General features: G+C 42.3%; 1 protein-coding gene across 1 annotated transcript in view; it reads left to right on the top strand.

Annotated features, from left to right (window-relative positions):
- Nucleotides 1-23,717, top strand: part of VWF (von Willebrand factor) — a 197,875-nt gene that overhangs the window by 125,929 nt on the left and 48,229 nt on the right. Inside the window, exons 34-41 of the mRNA XM_023741484.1 lie at nucleotides 7,558-7,772; nucleotides 8,900-9,092; nucleotides 9,278-9,619; nucleotides 11,371-11,570; nucleotides 19,647-19,749; nucleotides 20,220-20,294; nucleotides 21,513-21,617; nucleotides 22,850-23,055. Of these exons, the coding sequence (XP_023597252.1) occupies nucleotides 7,558-7,772; nucleotides 8,900-9,092; nucleotides 9,278-9,619; nucleotides 11,371-11,570; nucleotides 19,647-19,749; nucleotides 20,220-20,294; nucleotides 21,513-21,617; nucleotides 22,850-23,055 (1,439 nt within the window). The remainder of the gene's footprint in view (nucleotides 1-7,557; nucleotides 7,773-8,899; nucleotides 9,093-9,277; nucleotides 9,620-11,370; nucleotides 11,571-19,646; nucleotides 19,750-20,219; nucleotides 20,295-21,512; nucleotides 21,618-22,849; nucleotides 23,056-23,717) is intronic.

Below are 23,717 nucleotides of genomic sequence, written 5' to 3'. Positions count from 1 at the left end.
AGCCCTTCTATGACACTGTCCATTTCTGAAATCTTGTTGTTTATCTTTTGGATTTCTAATTGTTGTTTTTGTATAATTTCTAGTTGTGAATTTATTTTGACGTTTTGCTCCTGCATTATTTTCCTGAATTCTTCCATTGTTGTCTCTATGTTCCATGAATTTCTCTGCCTTTTCCATGAATTTGTCTATTTTTCCTCATTTTTGTCTGCTTTTTGCTTCAACTCTTGGATAATTCTGAGTATTAGAGATTTGAATTCCCTATCAGGTAGTTCTTGTGCGTCTTCTTCCACTGTAAAGTCATTTGGTGTTTTATTTTGGATGCCTACTGGAAACATCCTGTCGTGTTTTTGTAAATGTTTTGATATTGTCTGCTGTCTTTGCGGCATTCAGTAGTTATTTGTCTTGTTTATTGATTGTAGATTTGTTTGTTTTGTCCTTTTTTTTTATTTGGCTATGTCTGAGCAGGCGGGCTGTGTGTTCTTTGTTGTTTGCTCGTCTGTGGGCACAATACTTTTTGCCTCCTTCTCCAATTGTCAGGGTCCGTTGCTCAGATATGGTATAGCAGGGCAGGTCTAGCTGAAGAGGAGTTGCGGGGATGGGTTGTTTGTGACACTCACAACAGCCACCAGGGCAGGTCAGTAATCAGTTCAGGGCAGGTTTCGGTAGGCCGTGCCTGTGCTGCTTGGTGGTGTGATGTTAAGCGCATGGTGCAGGTAGGCAGGATGTAGGGGGGAGATTGTTATGTGTGGAGCTAATATGGATTTGGGAGAGAGGAGAGAGGAACAGGAGCCAAAAACATATAAACAAAAAAGAGTGTGAGGGGAGCTTGCCATTGGAGTGGAGAGATGAGAGACTATGAAATGGAGAAAAACTAAAAGGGGAAGAAGAAGAAAAAAAAAAAAAAAGAAAAGAATGAATAAATAAAAATTAGAAAGAAAAAAGAACAGCAAAGCTCCCAGGGATCCCACCAGTGTGGCTCCGAGGTCTGGGGAAGTTGTTCCCAGCTGTTGCAGTACAGCCAGGCTAGAAGGCATAGAGGTATTCAGTGCCAGGTATTCAGGGAATAGGAAGAGAAAGAAGATATAGACAGATGAGAAACTGAGTAACAAAGAAAGAAAAAAGGGAAAGAGAGGAAAAAGAAAACAAAACAAATTAAAAAAACAAACAAAAAAGAAAAGCCCCCAAAAAACAGAAAAAAAAAATACCATGAAACAAGAAATGTTCTCAGGGATCCCTCTGCATGTCTGCGCAAGCTGAGGGGGTAGGTCCCAAGCCATGTAGCACTGCCTGGCCAGAATGGACTCCCAACTCGAGAAAAGGAAGAGAAAACAAACAAACAATTCAAAACAAACAAACAAACAAAAGCCCCAGGGTCCCACCAGCATGGCAGCCCAGACCGGGAAGCAGTGCCACACTCGAATGGAGCTCCCCAGCCCCTTAGGAAGTAGCAAAGATGGTGCACGGAGCCAGGTATTTGAGCAAAAGGAGGGGGAGGTGGTGAGAGGTAAGGAAGAAATCAAAAAAAGTGGAAAAAAGCAACACCAGCAGCCAGCCAGTGGCACTCAGGGAGCCGACCAGTGTGGGCGGGTGGAATCCAAGCAGCCGATGCTTCCCGGCCAAGAGTCTGTGGCTGCGGGAAGCAGAGGAGGCCATTTTTAGTTGCATTATTTCTGCTTGTCGCAGCCTATGACATTTGTACATTAGCGTTCCACTCTTCCTTTGTTTTAGTTTTAGTTTTAGTTTTAGATCTGTGATTACCAATATAAAAATGCTTGCCTTCACTTCTTTTGTTATTTCCCAGTCATCTCTTAGTTGAAGGAAGTTTATCCTCTAGTAGATTCCACAAGAATTTCTCATGGGTAAAGAATTCCCTAAATTCTTGTATACTCAACACTTGTTTTTTATAATCTTGATACTAGAAGGACAGCTTGGCTGGATATAAAATTCTTTTTTTTTTGGAACATTTAATTGTGCTTTAAGTGAAAGTTTACTCAGCAAATTAGTTTTCCACTCAATAATTCATACACAGATTGTTCTGTGACATTGGTTGCAGTGCCTGCAATTTGTCAGCACTCTCCCCATTTCCAACCTGGCTTCCCCACTTTTATTCGTCTGGATTCCCTGCCTCTCCCTGCCTTCTCATCTTTACTTTTGGGCAGATGTTGCCCTTTTGGTCTCATATAGTTGATTGTTCTATGGAGCACATCACTTATGGAAATTATTGTTTATTTTATACACCAGTCTATTTATTTGGTTGCAAGGTGGCCTCTAGGAGTGGTTTCAGTTCCATGTTTGAAGGGTGTCTTAGGGAAATAGTCTCAAGTGTTCCTCTAGTCTCTATCAAACCAGTAAGTCTGGTCTTTTTTATGAATTTGAATTTTGTTCTACATTTTTCACCCATTGTAACTGGGACCTTCTATTGTGTTCCTAGTCAGAGCAGTCAGTAGTGGCAGCTGGGCACAATCTAGGTCTTCTGGTCTCAGGCTAAGGAGGCTGTGGTTCATGTGTCCATTATTCCTTTGGACTAACTACTTCCTTGAGTCTTTGGTTTCCTTTGCTCTCTTTTGCTTTAGATGGGAAGAGACCAACAGTTGTATCTTAGATGCCCACTTGCAAGCTTTTAAGACCCCAGACACTACTCACCAACCTAGGATGTAGAACATGATCTTTATGAACTATGTTATGCCAGTTGACCAAGATGTCCCCAGAGACTATGGTCCTTAGCCTTCAAGCCCAGTAGCTCACTCCCTCGAGCTTTTTGGATATGTCTAAGAAGTTCCTATAACTGGGCCCCTATGTGCTCTATTATATATGTGAATATACATGCAGCATATGCAAATACATATGTAGAAATATCCACAACCATACCTGTATATGCATGCGGGTGTACTCCCGTACGACTTCCCACACCAATTTAGCATACATATCTACCCACGTATCCACTTACAAATTGTTTGTTATTACTGTTGTTGCAGGATTGTACATGTTATAGTATTTACCATAGTTGCCCTTTATTCTTGCATACCTTTTGATGTCTTCCTTTGCGTTGGTCATGTTGTGCTGACTTCTTCTGTACTGTGCATTGCCTTTCCTTTCACCAGAATTAACATGTATCTACTATCTATTTAGTGAGTCTTCCTCCCTTTCCATCCCATTCCTGGTAACCATCAAAGAATGCTTCTTTCTGTTTGTAAACCTATTCTTGACTTTTTATAATAGTGGTCTCATACAATGTCTGTCCTTTTGTGATTGACTTATTTCACTCAGCATAATTGGATATAAAATTCTTGATTCATACTTTCACTCATTGAATTTCTGGAAAATGCTGCTCCATTTTTCCCTTGCTTTGTATGTTTTTTTGAGAATTCTGATACCAGTCTGATTCTTTTGCCCTTGTACATTATTTGATCTTTTTGCTTGGAGATCTGAAGGATTTTTTTTTCTTTATCTTTGAAGTCTAATCGTTTCACTGTAATATGTCTCAGAGTTGATTGTTCTGGGTTAATTTTTCTGACATCTGGCATGTGTTTTCAATATGTAGAATTGTGTCGTTTTGATTTCCAGAAATTTTTCATGGATTATAGTTTTAAACTTTAGTTTTGTCCCACTGTTTTTCTTCTTCAGGGAGCCCATTTTTTTTCTTGTTTTACATTTTCATCGCTTTCTCTCTGACTCTTACTTCTTTCAATAACTCATTTTCATTCTCTTGCTTGGTTTCTTGCTTTTCTTCAATACTCCCTATTAAATTTTTATTTTAGTGTGTTCTCCATAGGACTTTTATGTGTTGATTTTACCTTTCTTCTTCCATTTTTTTCCATGAGTTCAATCAACTCTGTTTTTATTTATTCCTCTTTTATGTCCATTTCTTTTCTTAGTTTTTGAAATTCTGATTCAAGGTGGTTTTCTTTTTCACAAATGTTTATTTGTGTATATTTAATTTAGTTTGGAGTGTTGGCTTAGTTTTCTTCTGTGTCATGATTGACTTTTTTGGAAGTGGAATTTTCATTATCTAAGGAGTGTTGATTCTCATGTTCTGATATTTTTGAAGTAACTTTGTATGTAAATTTGCTTAGTTTACTTCTATTCGTTTTGTGGATTTGAGGTTTTGTAAGATTTCTAGTTCAGTGATACTCTATTCTGTCAGTGTAGCAAAGTTGTTTCTCTAGATTTTTGTGTTTTTTGTTTGTTTTTGGTGTGTTGAGGAGTTAAATGCCCTCTGATTTTTTGTTTATTTTTCTGTCTTCCAGAACATTAATTTTTCCCTTTTGCTTCTTTTTTTCCATCACAACCCAGTTGCCAAATACACTTTGCCATTCCATTTTGTTGTTTTCTCCCCCAAAAGCTATGTGTTTCGAAGATTGTCACTTCACATTGTATGTATTTTAAGTCCCTGCCCTGATCTACCAGGACATGTTTAAAATTTTTTCATACTTAGTGTGGACTTCTGTTTCTGGTAATGGTTTTAGAGACATTTTATACTTGCTGCTAGCTCCCTTGTTTACCTTCCTAATAGCTTTTCTTTGTTTGTTCTTGCTCATGACAAAGGCTGGTGGTGTGAACGTGAGAGATTGTTTGCTGGGATTTAGTGTTATTTTTCCTATTTTACTTAATGTTATTTAAAGTTTGGGTATTCTCTATCTTCTAGTTATGTTGGAGGCATGATTTTTGTGTAGTTTAATTCTGTATTGTTTTTGGAGGATATATGGGCATGCAGACCTAGGCAGTTGTCATTGTCTTTGGTTACCTGGATGTCTTTTTTTTTTTTATTTAAGAATTTATTTTTATTTTTTTCCATACAAAAATTTATACAGACATTGTTATGTGACTCTAATTGCTCTCCCCATACTGTGACAGCACACTGATCCTTTCCACCCCTGATTCCCCATGTCCATTCACCCAGCTCCTAACCTTCTCTGCCTTCCCATCTCACCTCTGGACAGAAGCTGCCTGTTTAGTGTCTTGTATCTATTTGAGCTAAGAGGCACACTCCTCACAAGTATCACTTTATGCCCCACAGTCCCGTCCAATCCCTGTCTGAAGAGTTGGGCTCGGAAATTGTTCTAGTTCTGGGCTGATAGAGAATCCAGGGGCCATGCTTTCTGGGGTTCCTCCAGTCTCAGTCAGACCATTAAGTCTGGTCTTCTTACTAGAATTTGAGTTCTGCACCCCATCTTTCTGCTGCTCCATCCGGGACTCTCTGTTGTGTTCCCTGTCAGGGTGGTCATTGGTGGTAGCCGGTCACCATCTAGTTCTTCTAGTCTCAAGCTGATGAAGTCTCTGGTTTATGTGGCCCTTTCTGTCTCTTGGGCTAATACTTTCCTTGTGTCTTTGGTGTTCTTCTTTCTTCTTTACTCCAGGTGGTTGGGACCAATTGATGCATCTTAGATGGCTGCTTGCAAGCTTTTAAGACCCCAGACGCCACTCACCAAAGTAGGAAGCGGAACATTTTCTTAATAAGCTATGGATGTCTTTTTGAAAAGTTGCATTTTGGTCTGTCTAACAATTCACTTCAGTATCTGGTATTCATCATATCTGGACACTTTAGTCAAAAGTTTTACTATAATCTGTCACAGATACTTGTGTTGTCACTCAGAAAGAATGACTAGGAAGATGTTGAAAAAAAGGAGAGATATAGACAAAAGAATTTCAGAGGTACTTATACCAGGTAGGAAACCTTGGTGGCATAGTGGTTAAGTGCTAAGGCTGCTAACCAAAAGGTTGACGGTTCAGATCCACCAAGTGCTCCTTGGAAACTCTATGGGGCAGTTCTACTCTGTCCTATAGGGTCACCAGGAGTCGGAATTGACTTGACAGCAACGTTTTTTTTTTTTTTTTTTTTTAATACCAGGTATACTTTACTCTGTAATGAACTGCTGTTTTTGTCTCATATGTTTTTTTAATTGGTTCAATATAACTTCTTCTATATCCTGAACATTGAAATATGTTAATATATGTGGTTGATTTAAACTGATCAGTAAACTGGAGTATGATGTGATGGTTTGCTGGGATGCAGTTTGGTTAAGTATTTCAGAGATGAAGGGATCTCAAGTTCTAACATACCTACAACCCAGAAATCTTCCTGTGACTACACACTACTGGATTTCCTTTGTGGCATTGGCTTGTTCATAAGATTTGTAGCTCTATTTATTGAACACACACCTGGTGTGTCTCAGGCATTTTATCTACATTGCAACTAATTCTCATAATAATCCTGTCATGTAGTGGAGCTAGGAGAGGATCACAGCAGTTAAGTAATTTGTCCAAGTTCACAGTGCAAACAAGTGGTGGAACAGAAGTCAACTGTGGGTTTTTCTAGCTCTAAAGTGTCCATTCCACTGTAATGGTTTGTCTTATGATGGGCAGAGCCGTTTTCATTAACCTGCCAAATGTGAGCAAAAACCATTTCTTTGCTTCGTGATTTGTCACATTCTTATAGTAGCTGAGGATAGACTCCTTAAGACTTGACAATGTCCACAGCTGGAGTATTTGGGGTCACTTGCAGCATGCATGCCAGTAGGTCAGTAGCAGTCAGGGCTGTCACTTGAAAATTACTGACTATGCAAGGACTTTTATTAAGGGATTGTCAGTTTATGGGCGCCTAGGGAGGCTGCTTAGCTCAGACAAATGGTGCATCCAGACCCATCATTTGTTAGTGAATGTGCTGCCATGTAGATGGAGGTTGCCCAGGCCCAGCTGTGAGTGAGGGATATTGGCGCAGCCTTGCTGTTCCACTGAATCTGCCTCAGTTCTTGGACTTTCATTCACTTACCACTGTAGATGTGGTTGCGGTTTGTCTGGAAAGCTCATCTCCAAGTTCATTTGGGTCCAAGATTTGCTTTCAAATGGTTCATGGCAGTGGTGCCTTCCATGTGAGGATTTTTATTGAAGCATCTTAGGTAGAGGCAAGATGGTTAGTATTTGCAAATGCAATTTTAATAGGAACCTTGAGAATTTGCTGATTATGTGAAAGAATGAGTGGCAGATGAGGGAGTACTGAGACTCAACCATTTGTTTTGGCTCTGGAAATATTTCTCTTGTGCGCTCTCTTAAGGGATACAGTCAACATGGCCACTTGTACCATTAGTCATTGGCAGCTGAAAGGACACATGTGTCTTTAGGTGAACTCTCTTTACAGTGAGATCATGAGCTTATGGCTTGCTTAGCTCCTTGTGATTTCAACGAGTCATAACACCCCTGGAACTTAACTTTGTTTCCTGGGCCAAAGCATCCTGGTAGAGTGGATCATTCACCCAGTGCATTTCAGTTTTTTGGAAGTATGGTTCTGTAATTTGCCACGTTTTCATGTAATACTTATCTTTCTAAACTTTATCCAGGAAAATATTTAATGGCCAAGAGTGACGTACCTAAGCAACTCTACGTCTCATGGTTTCAGTTTCCTAAATCTGTAAAATGAGGAAATTGGATTCTATGATCTCAAAGGGCCCTTTTTGTTCTCAACGCTATCTTTGTGCAACTTGGCAACACCTTCTTCTTTGCATGTAGCAGGTGTGGGAATTTGGATAATGTCACACCCATCCTTTGCTCTCCCCTGTCTAGGTGTGTGCACGGGCAGCTCTACCCGGCACATCGTGACCTTTGATGGAGAGAATTTCAAGCTGACTGGCAGCTGTTCCTATGTCCTATTTCAAAACAAGGAACAGGATGTGGAGGTGATTCTACATAATGGTGCCTGCAGCCCACAGCAGACGTGCATGAAATCCATTGAGGTGAAGCATGATGGCCTCTCAATTGAGCTCTACAGTGACATGGAGGTGAGAGGTACTTTCTGTGGGTCCTGTGGCAAGACAGCTGCAGAACCTCTGGGAAGCCACATGGACCTGGTGGGAGCTGGTTTTAGCTGGTGCTCCTGTTAACTGGCAGAGCACCCTCTCCTTAGGAGGGGCTTATAACTGTCTCCCTTGTCTTGGTGCAATTTCATGTTGTTCTGGGCCCAGATTTGGAAGAAAGAATCAGCTTTAGACAGCGTTAAACTGTGAATTCAGTGTCAGTTTCTGGCGCTGGAAGAGAATCGAGGTTGACATCAGGGCTGTTTATCCACTAGGCTTTATGGGCCCAGTGCGTAGGGCCTGCAGGCTTTTCAGTGATGTTTGAAATTATTTAGGGCCTGTACAAAATTTATGGCTCCAAAATTTGAAAATAAAACTGCAAAACTGAATAAATAAATGTTTAATTAATGTTTGCAAAAGGTTACATTATGCCAGCTTCATTACTTGTTTAATTTAGAAGTCATAAATATTTCATTACACATTTGAAAACAATTTGTAGGTTAGATTTCTCACTTTGCAAACATTTCAGAATATGCACAACAATTGCTGAAAAATCATAGCTAGTTGTATATTACATGAGTAACTCATGGCCAAAAAATTTAAAATCAGAATGGTAAAAACCATTCTAAAATATTTACAGCAAAACTACATTTATTATGGCATGTGATTATATCTGAATACGTTTGCTATGATGTGGGGTAAAGCCTCCAAAGTAAGAGTTTCTAGTGACCAAAAAAAAAAAAAAAAGACTTAAAATAGTCCTGTTAGACACTTCTAGAGATAATTCCCTGGTGACTTTGTACAATGGAAACTTTCCTAACCTGTCTTTAAGGGGTTGTTATTCTCTGTTGAGAGCACATAGACTCAGGGTTCACTTTTTTAACACCCATGGCCCTCTGTACAGTATTATAATAGCCTGCTCTTCTGTCAAGCTGTATAAAGCCCCTTTTCAACAAGAGCTGCTGACAAATATGTGGGTTTGTAGATAACACTGGAATTGAGAGTGATTAACATGCAGGGATTATCAGTAACTTCAGTAAGAAACAAATACTGGAGTTCAAGGATTCCTTATTGTTATGACTACTGATGAGCTCATTTTCTTCTTTGGGCAGGTGACTGTTAATGGGAGACTGGTGTCTGTCCCTTACACGGGTGGGAACATGGAAGTCAGTGTTTATGGTACCATCATGCACGAGATCAGATTCAACCATCTTGGCCACATCTTCACATTCACTCCACAAAACAATGAGTTCCAGTTGCAGCTTAGCCCCAAGACCTTTTCTTCAAAGATGTATGGTCTCTGTGGTAAGAACATTTTCTCCATTCCTCCCTTACTTACTGTACTCTCAGGACTCTTGGATGCTTGCATATCTGGGTCCTGTAAGAAGGACTATGGTTCAGACCCTGGTAGGGATAGAGAGCAGCCAGGTCTCTGGCATCAATGTGTTGGCACTCAAGGCTTCCAACCTTCCCTTTCCTTGTTTCGTTAGGAATCTGTGATGAGAATGGGGCCAATGACTTCATGCTGAGGGATGGCACAGTCACCACAGACCAGAGGACATTCATCCAGGAGTGGACCATGCAGCAGCCGGGGCAGATATGCCAGCCCATTCCTGAGGAGCACTGCCCTGTCTCCAGCAGCTCCCACTGCCAGGTCCTCCTCTCAGCCCTGTTTGCTGAGTGCCACGAAGTCCTTGCTGCAGACACATTTTATGCCATCTGCCAGCAGGACAGTTGCCACCGGGAGCAAGTGTGTGAGGTGATTGCCTCGTATGCCCACCTCTGTCGGACCAATGGGGTCTGTGTTGACTGGAGGACAACTGATTTCTGTGGTAAGTCTCCATATGTACCCTTCAGAATCCTCAAGACCAACTAGCTGTGGGCTCATTTAACCTCTCTGGGCCTCAGATTCTTTGAGTAATGAAGTTCAAAATCCTTGTATTTCCTATTGCCTAGGATTCCAGTTAGGATCAAATAAAATGGTAGATGTATAAATAATTCAAATACAAAATTTCTATGTAAATCAAAGCATAGTTCTTTCTATTAGTATTTCTGTAGTTGTGACTAATGTGATTTTAATTAGAAACGTAGAGGCCCCAGCAAAGTACAATGTCATCAGTCACTATTGAATTTGAAATTCCACCAAGTTTCAGCAAAGGCTCACAGAGTAGGCCATGCCTGAGCAGGATTTTGAAGTATGAGTGTAATTCTCTTCTTAAATACCAAGAGTCTTCTTAGTTACAAGTAGCACTGGATGGGTAGTGTCAGTCTTTTCCCCTCAAGGTCAGCTTCTTACTTGGACTTTGCATTTATTCATTATTCAATATATAGGGGATACCAAAATGAGTCAGATATGGATCCTGCCCTCAAGGGGTGCTGAAGTAGAAAGAACACTAAATTTCAACCTCCTCAGTTATCACATAGAATCCTTGACTTTTTTGAGGGAAATCAGTATGTACAAGAATCTTGGAGTTCTTGGAGTTTATTATCCTAGAGCTGTTGCAGCTCTAACCTGGGGCTGGAGGACCTGGGCATCCTAGTCCTAGCTCAGCTGGTGATTGGCTGTTCTCTTAGCCTTTGCGGACCTATGTTTCTGCCTCTCAGAATGAGAGAGTTAGACTATATGACTTCCTAGGTTCCTTCTAGCTCTGATTTTCTGAGTCTATGGGGACAATACTGCCTCCTTTCAATCTGCCTGCAGATCAAGGGGCAAGTGTTAGTGTCTGAGTTACAACACCTTCTTTGTTTCTAATTTCTTTGTGTAATTCCTGGCTGTTTATTATGCATATAAAGGAAAACTCTTGTTGTTCCACATCCTTTAAAACCTTTTCTACTACCTGCCTTGGCACCGTGAGAATGTGAGGAAGGGGTTGAGCAGGGACAGAGTAGAAGTGAATCACCTTGTAGCTTCTTTCCCAAAGCAACTATTCATAACTGTGGATTCCTTATTTAATTTTAAGAGGATTAAAAAAAAATCCTCTTTTTCAAATGAGGAAAAAATCCTTTCATTCAAATGAAAGGATCACAAAACTTCCTAAGACCGCGCAGGTTCACGTAATCAGTTAGGATTAGATTTAGCTGCAAGTAGCTGATCAGAGGGAAGTGGCGGATCAGAGGGAAGCGGCTCCAGCTTTTTCTGGCTCTCCAACTTGATTCCGGCTTTTTGCTCTGCCCTTACTTGGGTGGACCTTTTCCTCGTGGTTTAGATGGAGCTCTAGCTATCACATCCATGTTCCAAGCAGCAGGTTGGGGCAAGGAGGAAAAAAGGGCAAAGGGCACACATAGCTGTCTTTTAAAAAAGATTCCCTGAAGCTGCCATAAGGTACTGCACTTCCACTTCCAGTTCATTGCCCAGAACTTAGTCACATGGCCATGCTTAGTTGCAAGGGAAGTTGGGAAATGTAGTTTTTATTCTGGGTGGTCATGTGTCCAGCTAAAAGTTTCACTTCTTTGGAAGATGGAGAGAATAGAAATTGGTGTCTCTGCCCCAGCAAGTGTGTCTGATGCTTGACCATCCCATCAGCTGTGCCTCTGTTCTCTGGCTGGTGTGCACCATTGCAATGGCCTCCTTCTCTGTTTGCAGGTATGTCATGTCCACCCTCGCTGGTGTACAACCACTGTGCGCACGGCTGCTCCCAGCACTGTGAGGGCAATACGAGCTCCTGTGGGGACCATCCCTCAGAAGGCTGTTTCTGCCCCCCACACCAAGTCCTGCTGGAAGGCAACTGTGTCCCCGAGGAGGCGTGCACCCAGTGCATCAGTGAGGATGGAGTCCGGCACCAGGTAGAAGCCCTGGCCTCTCACCTTTTGCCCAGGGCTGCTTCCCTTGGGGTCACTGGGGTGAAGTGTTCACCAGTGATTGGCACTTTCAGCTTTGGCAGCAGGGGTCAGCTCTTTAAGGGATCATCGGGGGACAGGGAAGCAATACTGCATGGTGATTTTGGAGTCAGACAGATCTTGGTTCAAATTTTGGGTCTCTCATGCATTAGCTGTGTGACCAAACACCAAAGTGTTAAAATTACTACATTATTATTATTATATTCATGTAAATAGAGTGCTATAGGAACCCAGAAGAGGGTGGGAAAAGAATATTTTGTGGCAATGTCTACCATTATTAAAGTATATTATGGACCTTGCATTGTGCTTACCAATTGCTGTTGAGTTGATTCCAACTCACGGAGATCCCATGGATGTCAGAGTAGAACTGTGCTCCAAAGAATTTTCAAAGGCTTATTTTTCAGCCCTGGTAGCACAGCGGTTAGGCGTTTGCCTGCTAGCCAAAAGGTCAGCAGTTCAAATCCACCAGTTGCTCCTTGGAAATCCTACGGGGCAGTTATACTCTGTCCTATGGGGTTGCTATGAGTCGGAGTTGACTCCATGGCAGTGGGTTTCATTTTGCAGAAGTAGATCACCAGGCCTTTCTTCTGAGGCAACTCGGGGTAAGCTCAAACCACCAACCTTTTGGTTAGCAGCCAAGTGCTTTAACTATTTGCACCACCCAGGGACTCCACATATGGTGGTAGCATCGTGGTAATTTCAGAGAGGTTTTGCTGGTAGTGGTAAGGTGTGCTCAGAGGGAGGTGGAAATGGTCTCTGTCCTCTTCCTTGGCATACTGTAATGAGAAGTATGCTCAAGTGTGCAAAGTGTTTCTGGTTCCCTGAGTGTCAGATGGCATTAGGGCCCTGAAAGCAGCCTTTCTTCTCACTGACCCAGTTTCCCATTTTCACTGCTCCTTTCCCCTTCAGTCTAACATATTGGAGTATACATTCAGGTTATATGAAAAATTACATAAATGCATCCAAATAGTGCAATATTGTGGACATAGAAACAGTTATATTAATACATATTTTTTAAATCAAGCAATATAAAATTACTCAATCATAAACTTTGAAGGGACCCCATCCAGTTTTTATTATTTCAGAAAGTATAGTTTAAAAGGATGAAAACAAACATCTTGTCCAGCCACCTGCATTTCCAGCTTTTTACTTTCACAGCAGAGAAGGAATAAAATTGTAATTTAAAGAACATTTCCATTTAAAAGAATTTGTTTCTTTTAACTCAGAACAAAGCTTAGAAAACCTTCCTTCAGGGAAATAAACCAGAGTATAAATCTGTTGTGGTAACTTTGAAGGGCAAAATATTTACCAGTTTCCATAGCTCTTGTTTATTTTACACAGTGCACTCTAAAGATGTGAGCATTTGTAGCAGGCTCAGAAGGAATCCAGAGCTGTGCACACTCTGTCCTTCTCTCAGCGTTGGTGGTGGTGATGGGGGCGGGAGGGTGCTCTGTACTGGGCAGGCACTGACTGGGTTCAGCAAGAACCACAGCCAGTATCCAGAAGCTTATTGTCCAGAGCCTCCCTTTCCTCTCTTTTGGTCTCTGGTATTCCCTAGCCCAGCTCCAGAAAAACAAAAAACATTGCCACCAAGTCATTTCTGACCCTACAGGACAGAATACAACTGCCCTATTGGGTTTCTAAGGCTGTAATCTCTACAGAAGCCAAGCCAATTGCCACATCTCCTCCCATAGAGCAGCTGGTAGGTTCAAACCGCTGACCTTTTGGTTAGCAGCCAAGCACTTAACCACCGTGCCATGAGGCCTCCTTTAGCACAGCTCTGTGCTTCTTAATTACACCTTTCATCAAATCCTACTACTGGTGGTGGTGGCTAACTAGCTTGTGTTCCTTTTCTGAGTTTGGGCTTTGAAAACTTCAGTTTTTCCCTTACCATATTCTCAGTAGGCTGTTCTTGTGTATCCTTTATTAAATCTTTGACTCCAGCTCGCTTGCATATCTGTCTTGTCTTGGTACTACTCAGTCACACTCCTACCCTGGACCCTGGTGGATGTGGTGGGCCTGCATGGAGTTGGTCTGTGGCTGATACAGGAGTGCCATCTGCTGGCCTGTTTGCTGCATAACCTGGCCAAGGCCAGACGGGCAGCCATTGGCGGTGCATTTAGAAGTGCAGCTGTAAGGACCTTTTTCAGGAGCCTTTAGTTCTGTCCCCTTCCTGAAGCTGGCCTCATTAAAGCTTCCTGGAAAAACGAAAATCCCTGGAGAAGGAGGTTTAGCATCTTCTTTTGGTCATCTGTTTGGGTGTTGCCCACTCTTAAGATAGTTAGAGAGTTGTATTATTCATTCTTGAGTTTAGTCATCTGAGGCTCACATTTAAAAAGAGGAAAAAAAAAAAAACCCTAAAAATAAAAATATGACCTTCTCCTTTCTCATCTCATCGCTTTTGCCATTTAAAGATCTAAATATAGATGCTTCGATTTGCCATGTTCTTGGCATCACCATCAGTGTAAAAGATCAGGGGAAATGTAGGGAAAGAGAAGCCTGAGGAAATGAAGACGTATTCTCTCCCTAGTGCTCCCCACCCCCCACCACCTCATACAGCCCTCTGTGGCCAGTGCCTGCGCTCGTTGCTCCTGGATCTTCCCAGCCCCTTGGAGAAACACTGGCATAGCAGCTACTGCAGCTTCTTATTTGGTTTCGCACTCCAAGACTGGAGTCCTGGTAGAACAGTAGTTAAGAGCTTACCTGCTAACCAAAAGGTTGGCAGTTCGAATCCACTGGCCTCTCCTTGGAAACCCTATGGGACAGCTCTACTCTGTCCTGTAGGGTCGCTACGAGTCGGAATTAACTAGATGCCAACAAGTTTGGTTTTGGTTTTGTTCCTAGTCCTTCCCTTCTCCATCCCTCTTGCTGCCACCTCTCTGTCTTTGAGGCAGGGCCCTGCTTACCAACCTTCAGGGCTGCACTTTGTCTGCTAACTTAAGTGCAAATTCCTAAAAGTTTGGAAGGCCTCTGCAATTGTCTGCACCCTACCTGCCTCACCTCCCACTATGCCCTGGCTACCCTACCCCATCCCCACATGCCCACCTGAACGTGCCTTCCTCCGTGCCTTTGTTGGCTCTGTTCCCCACCTGGACTTCCTTCTCCTTTCTCTTTGCCCAAATCCTTCCCATCTTCCATAGGTGCTCCTTCCCAAGACCTTTTTGGAGCAGCATCTCGACACTGGTGAGCTCTTCTCTTGTACTCCTGTGGCTGTTTTATTTTTAAAAACATCTTTATTGAGATGTACTTTATGTATAATAAACTGCTCATGTACTTTATATGTATACACCTGTAAAACTATCATCACAATCAAGATAATAAATATTTCCATCACCCCCAGAAGTTTCTTTGTGCCCCTTTTAATAACACCCCCCCGCCTCCATCTCTTGTCCCCTGGCAAACACTGGTCTGCTTTCTGTCACTATAGATGAGTTTACATTTTCTGGAATTTTACATACATGGAATCATGCAGTATGTCCTCCTTTTGGTCTGGCTTCTTTCATGCAGCCTAATGCTTTTGAGATTCATCCATGTTGTTGCATGTATTCTATGGTATGGATGTATCACAATTTATTCGTCTAATTCAATTGTTATTTGGTTATTCAACTTTTCATGGGCGGGTTTTATTTCCTCCGCTTGACTGTCAGCTGTTTGAGGGTAGGGACAATGCGTTCAGTACCTGTCACCCCCATGTCCCTGGCAGGGGGACCTGCTCATGGTAGGCACTGTGACTGTACATAGGAGAATACTACAGACATTATAAACATCGTGTCTGGGACCAGAATACCAGGTTGAAATCCTGGATCTGCAACCTAGCCAAGTTACTTCTCCGTGCTTCAATTTTATAATTAGTAAGTGTAGATAATAATAGTGCTTACCTGGTGGGGTTATTATAAGGATAATAAAGTAAATAAATGTAAAACCCTTAGAAAAAAATGTCTCAAACATGGTAACTGTTAGTTATTACTGGGAGGCAGCAGAGCATGTTATCGTTAGGTGCCGTTCAGTGGGTTCCAACTCATAGTGACCCTGTGTACAACAGAATGAAACACTGCCCAGTCTTGTGCCATCCTCACAATCGTAGTTATGCTTGAGCCCATTGTTGCGGCCACTGCGTCAGTCTATCTCATTGAGGGTCTGCCTCTTTTTCACTGACCCTTTACTTTACCAAGCATGATATCCTTTACCAGGGACTGATCCCTCCTGATAACATGTCCAAAGTATGTGAGATGAAGTCTCGCCATCCTTGCTTCTAAGGAGCATTCTGGCTGTACTTCTTTCAAGACAGATATGTTCATTCTTTTGGCATTCCATGTTATATTCAGTATTCTTCGCCAACACCATAACTCAACAGACGTGTGGGTGTCAGCAGAGCATGGTGGTTAAAAATGTGGATTTTGGAGCCAAACGGTCTGAGTTCAAATCCTAGCTCTACCATTATTACTGGGTGACTTTAGCTAAGTGCCTCAGCTTTCTCATCTGAAAAGTAGGAATAATAAAAATCATGGGTAATGAAAAATCTTCACTGTCATGCTGTGGTGAGGTTTATTTAAATGAGTTAATTTATAAGAAGTCCTTAAAACAGTGGCTCAGCTCATAGCAGATGCTATTCAAATGTTAGCTGTTACTGCTTGTTAGTAAGTGAAAGATGGCAAAGGCAGGACCAGAGGTTTTAATTCTAAAGGAGGACAGGGCACCTTGGGGTAAGGATGTTTTACTTGCAGAGTTCTGATCTTCTTTCTTCTGAGCTTCCCATTGCTGACCATGGAAGCAGAAGGAATAAGTAAGACCTTCTTGACCCAGGAACTTTTTAGAGTCCTTTGAGCTACTGGATAAGAATATGTTTATCCAGGGACAAGGGGACCCTTTAAGTTTAACGTGATGTCTGAGTCTATAGAGAAACCTAGTTCTGGTTCTGCTGGTCCCATCTATTGAGCATGTAGCTGTGAGCCAAGCACTGTGCTAACCACAGGCTCCCACTCCTTACAACAGTCCTGTGAGACAGGTTCAAGTATCTTCATCTTACAGGCAAGGAAACTGAGGCATGGAGGAGTGAAGCCGACACTGGAGTTGAGGACTTCAGAGCCCTTCCTCCGGCTGCAGGGCTGTATGCAACTTTGAAAAATTTGATTTACCCCTTGGGTGGGCCCTCATCTGAAAAAGCAGAGAGTTGCACTCTGGTCTCTAACATTGCTTCCAACCTCAGCACTGGGGCAATCCTAAGAGTTTTGCTGTCCTGCCCTCAGTTTTTCTACCGCATGTCTTAAGTCAGTTCCAGGAATAAATGGAATTACTTTTTCAAACTACATCCTAAGTTTTCCTTTTGCTTGAGAAATGACTAGCAATGATACAAAACCACCATTTTCTGTTGAGTCAGTTTTGACTCATGGTTGACCCCATGTGTGTCAGAGTAGAACTGTGCTCAATAGGCTTTTCTTTCTTTGTAAATAATTTTTTTTTTTTGTTGAAAGTATACACAGCAGAACATACACCAGTTCAACAATTTCTACATGTACAATTCAGTGACATTGATTATACTCTTTAAGCCATGCAACCATTCTCACCCTCCTTTTCCACATTGTTCCTCCCCCATTTACATAAACTCATTGCCCCCTAAGCTTCCTATCTAACCTTCTGAGTTGCTGTTGTCAATTTGATCCCATATAGATAGTTCTTTAAAAGAGCACAATGCTCAGGGCAGACATTTCTTTACTAATTAAGCTAAACTATTGTTTGGTTTAAAGAAGACTTCAGGGGATTTTTTTTTTTTTAATTTTTATTTTGTTTTAGGTGAAAGTTTACAGGGCAAATTAGTTTTTCATTAAAAAACTTTATACACAAATTGTTTTGTGACATTAGTTGTAATCCCTGTAATGTGTCAGCACTCTCCCCCTTTCCCTTTACACCCTGGGTTCTCCGTGCCCCTTTTTTCAGTTTTCCTGTCCCTTCCTGCCTTCTCGTTTTTTGGTTTTGGGCAGGTGTTGCTCATTTGGTCTTGTATACTTGATTGAACTAAGAAGCACATTCTTCACTTGTGTTATTGTTTGTTTTATAGGCCTGTCTAATCTTTGACTGAAAGGTGGACTTTGGGAGTGACTTCAATTTTGAGTTAGCATGATGTCTGGGGGCCATAGTCTTGGGGGTTCCTCCAGTCTCTGTCAGACCAGTAAGTCTGATCTTTTTTTTGTGAATTTGGATTTTGTTCTGCATTTTCCTCCTGCTTTGTCCTGGACCCTCTATTGTGATCCCTGTCAGAGAGATTGGTTATGGTAGCCAGACACCATCTAATTCTTCTGAGCTCAGGCTGGTAGGGGCTGTGGTTCATGTGGTCTATTAGTCGTTTTGACTAATATTTTCCATGTGTTTTTGGTTTTCTTTATTCTCTTTTGCTGCAAACCTGATGGGACAAATAGATGTATCTTAGATGGCTGCTTGCAAGCTTTTGAGTTCCCAGACGCTACTCACCAAAGTAGGATGTAGAATATTTTCATTATGAACTATGTTATGCCAATTGACCTAGATGTTCCCCGAGAATATGGTGCCCAGCTCTCAGCCCCAGTAACTTGGTCCCTCAGGATGTTTGGATGTGTCTAGGAAGCTTCTGTGACTTTGCCTTGGTCAAGTTGTGCTGACTTCTTCAGGGGATATTTTTGGTTTAAGGTTTAAAGATTATCTCAGGGCAGTAGTTTGGGGTTTCATCCAGCTTCAATGACTCCAGAAAGTCTGGATTCTGTGAGAATTTGAAAATCTGTTCTGCATTTCCACCCTTTTGATCAGAATTATTCTATAGAATGTTTGATCAAAACATCCAGTAATGGTAGCTGGGCACCATCTAGTTCCTCTGGTCTCATGGCAAAGGAGGCAGTTGTTCATGGAGGCAATTAGTCATGTATTCTATTTCCTCCTCCTATTCCTCTGTTGCTCCAGGTGAATAGAGACCAATTGTTGTACCTTGGGTGGCCGCTGCAAGCTGTGAAGACCCTGGACTCTATGTGATGAACTAGGCAGGAGAACAGAAGCACCAAACACAACGTTAGGCCAATTAACTGGGATGCATAGGGTTTTCAATGGCTGATTTTTTTTTTATTGTTGTAGAAATATATATAACACAACATTTACCAGTTTAATGTTTTTCAGGGGTACATTTTAGTGATATCAATTACATTACTCATGTTGTGCAACCATCACCCGTAATCATTGCCAAATTTTCCATCACCATATACAGAAACTCACTGCTTCCTAAACAATGGCATGACTTCCCCCTTCTCTCCCTCCCCTGGTAACCACTAATGAATTTTGATCTCTATACATATGCCTATTCTAATTACTGTATTTTTATGCAAATAACATGCACTTCTATGTTTGTTTGCCAACTGTGCGCTCCCCTTGAGATATTTTCATAAGTGCATTTTTTACAGCAATATGAAAAAAATTAACATAGCAGAACTTATGAAAATACCTTGCAGGGGGAGGGCACAGATGGCAAACAAACCTAGAAGGTGTGTGTTATTTGTGTAAAGATATGGTATTTCCTACAGGTGAGATCATACAATATTTGTCCTTTCAGAGGCTGATATTTCAGAAGTAGATCACCAGCCTTTCTTCTGAGGTGCTTCTGGGTTAGCAGCCAAGAGTGTTAACCATTTGTACCACCCATGGACTTCAGTGTGATACAAGAACCGTTGTTTTCTTGCTTTGCTATTATAGTACCACCACCAGAGAAGACTGTAATGAATGCTCCTAAGCTTTCTAAATGTGTAGTTAGTGACTGGTCCCTAGCAGGATGGAGATGGCCTTTCTAAGAGACCCTGTTGCTTCTACAGCTTTTTCCTCTCAGTACCTTGCAATCTCATTTCAATCTGCTTTTATTCATATTTGGGGTCCTGAAAGGGAAGGCCCAGGCACTGGCCCTCGCTGAGGGGGAAACCAATCCAGAGGTAGGGGAGAACTGAATTCCATGGACTGTGGGGCTTTGTGCCCAGGAGTGTCCTAGGACCTCTCTGACCCTTGTTTTCCTCTCAGTTTCTGGAAACCTGGGTCCCAGACCACCAACCCTGTCAGATCTGCATGTGCCTCAGTGAGCAGAAGGTCAACTGCACCTCGCAGCCCTGCCCCACAGCCAGAGGTGAGTGAGTCCACCTCTCCTTAGGTCTATTGGAGAAAAAAGAGCTTCCAAGGCCATCCAGCTACCCTGTCTTCATACCTGGTAGACCAGATCCAAACCTTTGGCCCCTAGATTGATTTCCTTGACCCAGCCTACATCCCCCATGACAACTCTACCCTTCTTTACCTTGCTAGGCTCGGGTATCTCCATTCTGAGCCTAGAGTGGACCTTCTCAGAGTTTAATTCTGCTGTCCTGTCACTGCCTTGGCCCTCAGATTCATAGCCCCATGGAGGGTAAATTTGAAGGTATCAACAGGACACACAGAAGGAGATTGATTTTATCAGAGTTCCAACGCTTGATTCCTCATGGGCCTCCCATACAGACTCCAGGCTGGTTTTCAGTGAATGAGAGTCTGCAACATTTTTAACCTTTCTCCAGGTTGTACCACTCTTTACTTCCCTCTGACTTAATGGCTGTTCTTTCCTTCCAGTGCCCACATGTGGCCCATGTGAAGTGGCCCGCCTCCACCAGAATCCAAACCAGTGCTGCCCAGAGTATGAGTGTGGTATGTGTTCTACCTTGGACATTTCTCCAGGGTCCAAGCCCCAGCCCCAGGTGAACCATGTCGTGGGTGCTGAAAGGTGGATGTAGTCCCAGGCACAGAGAGTTGAAAGGTCCTGGGAGACTGGAAGTGGATAAGGGCTGATTGGATTTTCCAAAAAGTGGAAAGAGTAACCTCTGGAAAATAGAATTTGTTTGCTAGAAACATTCTGCAGTGGGATATTAAATGTAAGAATTGAAAGTATTTAGAAAAGAATAGCATGCTAACTGGGGTGAGGGGCCACAGAGATTTACTTAAGAAACAGTCATGCCAAAGTAATTCAGTTTCCTTCTCAATAAAGATTCTGAGGATACTAGATCTAGAGAGGACCACACACAGGGCACGTTGATTCAGCAAGTTATTTGTCAAAGGGTTTCATCATAGTTTTGCACACTGAATTGTGAATAGTGGGCTGAATAATGGTATAATTAAATGAATTCAGAGCTGATGGAATTAAAGCTAATATGACAGGAGATCTCCAATGCCCTTGTCCCTGTCCTGTCCAATGCTTTTATTAATTATATGGGTAAAGACATAAAGCACAGCTTGTAACACTGGCAGTGATGCAAATCTTCCAGGGAGAGCAAATAGATCAAGGGACAGTCCAAGGATCTAAGAAGAATAAAATAATGTGAGAAATTTATTTATGCTGATGAAATTTATCAGGGATAAATAGAAGTCCTGTAGAGGAGGGAGATCTCACTTAGAAAAATTTGTGTAAAATGGGTCTTAGAATGTTAATGGTAGAGAGAACTGGAGGGGTCATTTAGTTCAAGTCCCTCATTTTATGGACATTATTAAGCTCCTACAATGTGCTAGGTACCTTGTCCACATTATTTCCTGAAATTGTCAGACTAGCCTTATAAGGTAGAGTTCCCACCTATGAAAGAGGAAACTGAGGCATGCAGGGTTCAAGTGATGTGGCTAAGATTTGGAAGTCCTAGCAGATGACAAGAGTAATCAATATGGGCTTATCATATGACTTGGATCTACCAATTAACCAGTCTATCTATTATCTATACATCTACCCATCCATCCATCCATCAATCTGTCATATCATCATCATCATCTGTGTACCACAGTTAAAGTCTGCATGTGTAAGAATGTAGGATCCCACTCACAGGTAATAAAAGAATAACCTCACTGAACTCTCAGTGGATGTCTGTCTTTCCTGACCCTCAGTGTGTGACCTGGTGAGCTGTGACTTGACTCCAGTGCCTCACTGTGAAGGTGGCCTCCAGCCAACCCTGACCAATCCTGGCGAGTGCAGACCCAACTTCATCTGTGGTAAAGTCTCTGAGGATGAGAAGGGGTTGGGGTGTCACTCTTGCCTGGGCTGGGGAAGGTATCCTCCTTCTTGGGGACCTGTTCCAAGATCATGTCATTTTATATATTCTAGTTAGCTGAACGTGGGTTCAGGGTATGTCTAGAACAGAGAGGTTAAAGTCACACCTGGACTGAATCCTCTAAAAAATCCTTCCAGCTGTTTGCTGCTGAAGATGTGCTGGAGACGGACACAGCCCAGGCACTTCCCTTTTGGGTCATATTAAAGAGGCAGTTGAGCTTGAGATGGGGAAGACTCCAGAAACCAATCCTTATTTGCCCTCATTTTCCCCTACCTCCACCCTCCCATATCCCATGGAAAGGAGGGAATGTCCCCTTGGCTTATCCTCATCGTTGGATCTTATTCTCAAACAAATTTATAGTTTTTTTTTTCCTCTGTAAGTTTACATATTTAATCACTAAATGCCATAATTTAAGCATAGGATTAAATTAAAGTAAAAAATGTGAAGAAACTAAATTCTGTATTTAGCTGTTGAGAATACCTACTCTAAGTGAAGTGAGTTCTTGTCCTGTTGATTTAGCATCTGCCTTCACTTGAGTTCCTAGATGTAAGACCTTGAGGGTGGGAGGATAAGACATTACATATGATGGAAGCTGGGAACAGACAAAGGACACAGGGATAGGATTTGGCATTTTTAACACGTGATTGAGGACTTGACAGGAAGGCTGGCATTCTTTTATTCAACATTGTTGGAGGACCTACAACTGCAGTGTATTGTTCTAGCTACTGAAGTGGGGATAGCCCTGCATATAGGATCAAATAAGTTACCAGCATATAAAAGTGCTTACCAGCTCATGGCATGCCCAAGCTTCCTACAGTTACCTGGGTCTTAGATATTCTATATCTGGGGTTCCTGGGAATCAATTGCTGAAAGAACCCTATCTCTTCTAGATATAAATGGGAAGGTTATAGGGCAGGTGCTGAGCAGCCTTCACTTCTCCATGAGAATTCCTAGCTTCACATTGCTCCTTTTGATTAATTTTTTTATTCTTCTGCAGTCTAACAGCTTTTAGGTATAATTGAATGTCCTATAGCCCCTGAACTGGGCTAACGTTCATTACTGCTTTAATATTCTGGATCTAGACCTTATATTATAGCTGAATATTCATGAACCCTGGCTGGGTGCAGTGCTCATGTGGCAGGACAAAGGGCATCTCTTTGTGCTGCACCTCAGCTTGCAGGAAGGAGGAGTGCAGAAGGGAGTCCCCGCCCTCGTGTCCCCCACACCGAACGCTGACCCTTCGGAAGACCCAGTGCTGTGATGAGTATGAATGTGCTTGCAACTGTGTCAACTCTACGGTGAGCTGCCCCCTGGGGTACCTGGCCTCAGTCATCATCAACGACTGTGGCTGCACCACAACCACCTGCCTCCCTGACAAGGTAAGTGCTGCTGGCTCTGGCAGGGTTGATGGCCAAACATGTACTTCTCATGGAAGATTCATCTCTACCCAACCTTCCCCTCCTGCCCAGACCTTGCATTTCACGGCTTGGTGGGCAGGCAATCAGGATTCCATCTTCAGCCGAAATGAAAATTTAGTTAATTCAGGAGGTGTAGAGAACCTACCGTGTGCTCAGCATGGCTAGGTGCTGAGTTACAATGTATAAGACATAGTCCCTACCTTCAAAGAACCTATTTGTAGGCTAGACAAGGAAATAGTATGATTGCGTGGATAGTCACAGCTTGTTGGGTTATTGAGGACAAGTCCCGGAATGAAAGACCAAGGGAGGCTGCAGTTATCTTTCCCTGGAGCCTGTTAGGGTAAGAACAGACACTCATTTACCTGAATGCGCTAGACCTCTGGTTCCCTCTGGGTGCAGTAACAGCTCAAGGTGTCTTAAGTGTCCAAGTTCTAGAGGAGCAGGAGTAGGTCTAAGAGCTGGTGTCTGCTGCTGCTTCTTTCGTCTCTATTCTCTTGCTCCTCTTCCTCTTTTGCTGTTTTTTTCCTACTAATATTTCTTATGTCTCTTTAATCTATAGTAGCTCCCCATTTTTTATACCTTGATTCATTGGAGAAGCTGGATCATTTGTCCTATAGAATGCT

This window comes from Trichechus manatus, unplaced genomic scaffold (genome assembly GCF_000243295.1).
Source record: "Trichechus manatus latirostris isolate Lorelei unplaced genomic scaffold, TriManLat1.0 scaffold00182, whole genome shotgun sequence".
In the NCBI taxonomy this organism is placed as follows: Eukaryota; Metazoa; Chordata; class Mammalia; order Sirenia; family Trichechidae; genus Trichechus; species Trichechus manatus.
The sequence above is the reverse complement of the archived record's forward strand: the minus strand, read 5'-3'. Positions and strand labels throughout refer to the sequence as shown.